The sequence below is a fragment of the Asparagus officinalis genome, chromosome 4 (assembly GCF_001876935.1).
Source record: "Asparagus officinalis chromosome 4, Aspof.V1, whole genome shotgun sequence".
Lineage (NCBI taxonomy): Eukaryota > Viridiplantae > Streptophyta > Magnoliopsida > Asparagales > Asparagaceae > Asparagus > Asparagus officinalis.
The window spans coordinates 11,756,875-11,761,163 of record NC_033797.1 but is presented as its reverse complement, the minus strand read 5'-3'; the positions used below and the strand labels follow the sequence as shown (position 1 = coordinate 11,761,163).

Sequence of the window (4,289 nt, the reverse complement as noted above, 5' to 3'; positions counted from 1 at the left end):
TAGTGCTGGTAATTTCAAACATTTCTAATTGAGATAACCACCACTAAGCTCTTAAATCTTTGTAGATGAAATAGGATGCAACCTCTTAAATCTTTGTAGATGAAAGAATGACCATGTGGGAAATCAAAAGAAGAGGCTTCTTGGGCTTATCATTAATTGGTCATTCAACACTATTTTGATTGTGTAGGCTTTATATTTTAAAGTATTCCATCAACAATTTGCGAATATTTTGCATGAATTTCTCAATAGTTCTATCATGAATTTTTCTAAGAACAAATAAATTTTTGTCCGAGAAGTAAATTCTAGAGGAATTTATGTATGATTTAGTAGCATTAAAGTTGCAAAATCCAAAATGGCAGGGATATTCCATTTCTTATTTTGAAAAATCTAATATGGATTATAGTTTTAACTCAGTAGGTAGAATTTCCATGAACAACCTTTAACTGGAGTCCTTAGTTTTGATTTTTCCATTGGGATTTTACCAAGGGCATCGACAATTGTGTGATGTAAATGCTAATCAAAATTGATGAATGGGTTCCTTGTAGAGATTTAGCATGAAGGAAATTGCCATGTATTTTTGCTTTACCTCGGCAACTATTGATTTGAAATGTACTTACTAAGCATAATATGATTTTTGATACTTTACTCACTAAGCTACCGTGTGGTAAATAAAAAAATGTCTAGTGATATGAAGAACAACAGTTTGCTACTTTTGAAATTTTCACTGTATTTCTATGCTTAGCGGTTTAACTAATCAAATACTCTTCATCCGCAGTTGGTGTTGACCCTCAGTTTAAGGATTTTGCTATATAACTTCTTTAATGGAGGATGTTCTGATGCAGGTAAGCAAAATATTTTGCCCCAACATTTCTGTCAGTGTATTCTCTTATTGTTCCAATTCTTTGAGAGTTAACGTGTCAATTTCTTATGTTGTTTCATTTTTTCCCTCCTCCACGATAGGTTCATGATCAGATGGAATATTTGATCGATTAGTTTTCTGTTATATTATATTATCTGCCCTAAATATAGAGATTCTTGCAAGATGGGTGTCATAAAAGGTGTCAAGGGAACATAAGGTAGGTACACTGAAAGGATTTTGTTAATTTGTGTTCATAGGCTTGGAATCAAATGAGAAGGGATAATGGTGAATTGTTTGGGTCTTTGAGGACGCATCCCCTCTATGATGATAGTTCGTGATCAAAACAGAGCATTCATAATATCACGAAAATTTGGATGACAACTTTTAACAGTTTTTTCGAGAGAATTTTGACTATTAAGATCATAAATTAGGTTCCTGCCCCATCCATTTGAACTTCAAGATGTATTGTGTTATTTTCATGACATCTGACCATCAATTCCTATCTCGGCAGAGTCAAATAACAAACACGGATAAAGCAGCAAATGTGATATTGGACATTGAGAGCCTCACACAACCATCTGATAGATGCTCTGGGAGTCCTAAAGTCTCGGTGAGTGATACATACACTAAATGTTTTCCAGGTGTGTGATAGAACATCTCCTAAACTTCTTCTATTAATATCTAATTTTTCTCTTGTTAAACAGAAAGCTCTATCTCGTAAAGGCTCAAATCGAATGGAGAGACGATGTGGTGAAGATCAAGAAACCGATGATACATCCAAAAAGCTCGTCGTTAAAGGTATGAAAGATATGCTATTGGTTAACAGCTATACATGTTTATTTCTCTACACTTGCAATTATTATTAAAAATGGATCAGATAGGCTACTGACAATAATATAAATTAACCTCCGAAGCTGCTCACAAAACAAAGGAATAATCAACCATTAAATATTGTTTCCAAATTCCGTTGCATGTGATCTCAAACCTAACCTTCTGTTGTCTTTCTCATGTTTGACCCTTCATGTCAATTACAGAACATGCCTGATAACAAGAAAGGATAGATTATGAGCTGTCTTCTTATTATCTTCTTAGATTTCTTCTTCAAATGGCCTTGCTCTTATTTTCAAGTACGATAAAGTCGTTTTCCTATTGTTTACTATTTAAAATGCAATCTTCATATTCCCTTCTACTGAAGAAATATGTTTCTTAAGTTGACTTCCCAATTCATTAAATGAAAATCTATGTATAATGCAATTATGTGGTATCAAATTATTTGACTAGTTTCAAATTTTTTTTCTTCAGTGGTATGTTCACAGCTGGATCACTTGAAGCAGCCATTGGTACATAACAAATCATTCTCAGCAACATCAACCGTATCAAATAATGTTTGTATTGGAGATTCTTTAGATGGGAGGAATAAGAGGTTTAATCGTTTAACAACTATTAATCCAAGGAAGATCTTGCTTCTCTTTGCATCTATGTAAGTTATTTCTTAAGTTACTTACATTGCTTTTCATTTGTCCCCTAGGTTACCCATCGCGGGTGACCCGGATGGTTAGGAGGTTCCAATATAGCTCCACAGTCTTAGGTTCGATTCCGGGTTGGGCTATAAAAAATAAAAATAAAAAAGTTACCGCCCTAATATTATCCTTGTTTAGATAGTCTCAGGGCCTGTTTGGATTTGTAGGGGGTGAAGGGAAGTTAAGGAAAACTAGGTGAGAGAATGGAAGGGAAGGGAAGGGAGTTCCCTTCCCCTTGGTTAGACCCCAATTTGGGGGTAACAAATTTTACACTATTAGGGGGTGAACCAAGGGAACCAGGGTGAATTAACTTCACCTCCTAATAAATGTTCCCAAACAAAGTGAATGGTTCCCCTAACTTCCCTTCACCCTCATTCCCCTCAATCCAAACAAGCCCTCAGTGAACAAATTGTAAAGTTACTAAAGAATAAATAAATGCGAATTAATTTTGGTATTATGATAGTTAATGTGGTTTAGATGGCCATAAATGACATAAACACTAACATACTGGTCATTTATGTAAACATTTATTTTGTAGCTAGCTACCCTTGTTCTAATTTCTTTTTCTTACCACTGCACCCAAACTCTGAAGTTATTGCAAGATTTGGAGGTTATGTTTAACTTCAAAACACTTCACTACTGGTCCAGCTTTTAGGTACCCATCAGCTGAGCCTTGAACTGTGTTGGTTATGCATAGAGATTATTTACATTCTCGAAAGAGAAAAGGAAAATGGGGGGGAAAAAAAACTTTTTTTTCCTAAACATGATCATAATTTTATTTGCTAAAATCTTTTTTATCTGTTATTGGCCAGGTCTAGCATGGGAACTTTGATCCTCATATACTTTACTCTGGCCATCAATCGACACGGTGGAGATTAACTATTTGGGAAGTTATCTGAAGGGAAATGCTATTGTTGTTTATTCATGGACAGCCACATTTTCTGTTTGCGCATTTGCTACTTGGAAGAGAGGAGTTCATATTTCTTTTACTACAGTTCTATATATATATGAGTTAAAATAGCATTTGTAGTAAAAAGTAAAGAGATTGGAAATATTTGCTATGAGTTCTTTGTTGCATAGTTTTTAAAATTTTCCGTTTCAATTGGACGCTATGAATTATTTTGGGTGATTGATCTGGCCGATGTTGTAAATAAATTGCGCTTTTCAGTGAAAAACTTTTGCTATACCTTTTTTTTTCGTCGAGAAAGTTGAATTTTCCCTATTTATGAGGTTGTTGTCATATTAATTTTAATGCAATTTGTATCCCCTTTGTAGTTGATTTAGAACGGTGGTCAGAAATTAGGGTTTGCTTTGAGCCCTATGGATTGTGGATGAGGTAACATCTCAACCCATTTTTCATTTGTTTTTATGGCATTTTTGTTTGGTAATTGCTGCAACGTGGATTAATTAATCATTGTTATACGTAGCAAGCTTGCTTGATGATGATGTTTGTTAATTTAAAGATGCTTAAGGGTTAGGGACTGTGGCTGGATATAGATAATATGCGACCGTTCCATGAGCCCATCTAGACTTTGTTCTCTTGTACTGCGCCAAATGATTGTTGAAGCTATTTAAAAAAAAATAAAAATCAAAGGAGGATTGTAATTTGATTTGTACATATTCATTGGAGTTATAATTTTCTAGTAGTAGTTAGCAACTATAGTCTATAGGTGGACGATCGGGGGTAACAGAATGAAGAGATTTTAAGTCTTACCATAATGGAGGGTCTTGCAATGCACAAAACCAAAACACATTGCACGGCTGTACATAACACAAAAGAGAGGCTTTCCCATATAACGTCCCCTTGCAACATGCTACAATCAAAAGTTCATCCTATATGTGAATCTATGCCAGATATGGAAAAAAAAAAGTTTAAAAAGGACATGGTGAAGCTAAAGCTCGGTGGAAAC

At 34.6% G+C, this 4,289-nt stretch overlaps 1 protein-coding gene across 2 annotated transcripts in view; it reads left to right on the top strand.

The window, feature by feature from the left end:
* LOC109836622 overlaps positions 1 to 3,565 on the top strand; it is a 4,510-nt gene extending 945 nt beyond the window's left edge. For both annotated transcript variants that reach the window (XM_020404579.1, XM_020404580.1), the window contains exons 3-7: positions 776 to 842; positions 1,371 to 1,469; positions 1,564 to 1,657; positions 2,162 to 2,339; positions 3,192 to 3,565. In XM_020404579.1, the coding sequence (XP_020260168.1) occupies positions 822 to 842; positions 1,371 to 1,469; positions 1,564 to 1,657; positions 2,162 to 2,339; positions 3,192 to 3,258 (459 nt within the window). In that variant the 5' untranslated portion in view covers positions 776 to 821 and the 3' untranslated portion in view covers positions 3,259 to 3,565. The remainder of the gene's footprint in view (positions 1 to 775; positions 843 to 1,370; positions 1,470 to 1,563; positions 1,658 to 2,161; positions 2,340 to 3,191) is intronic.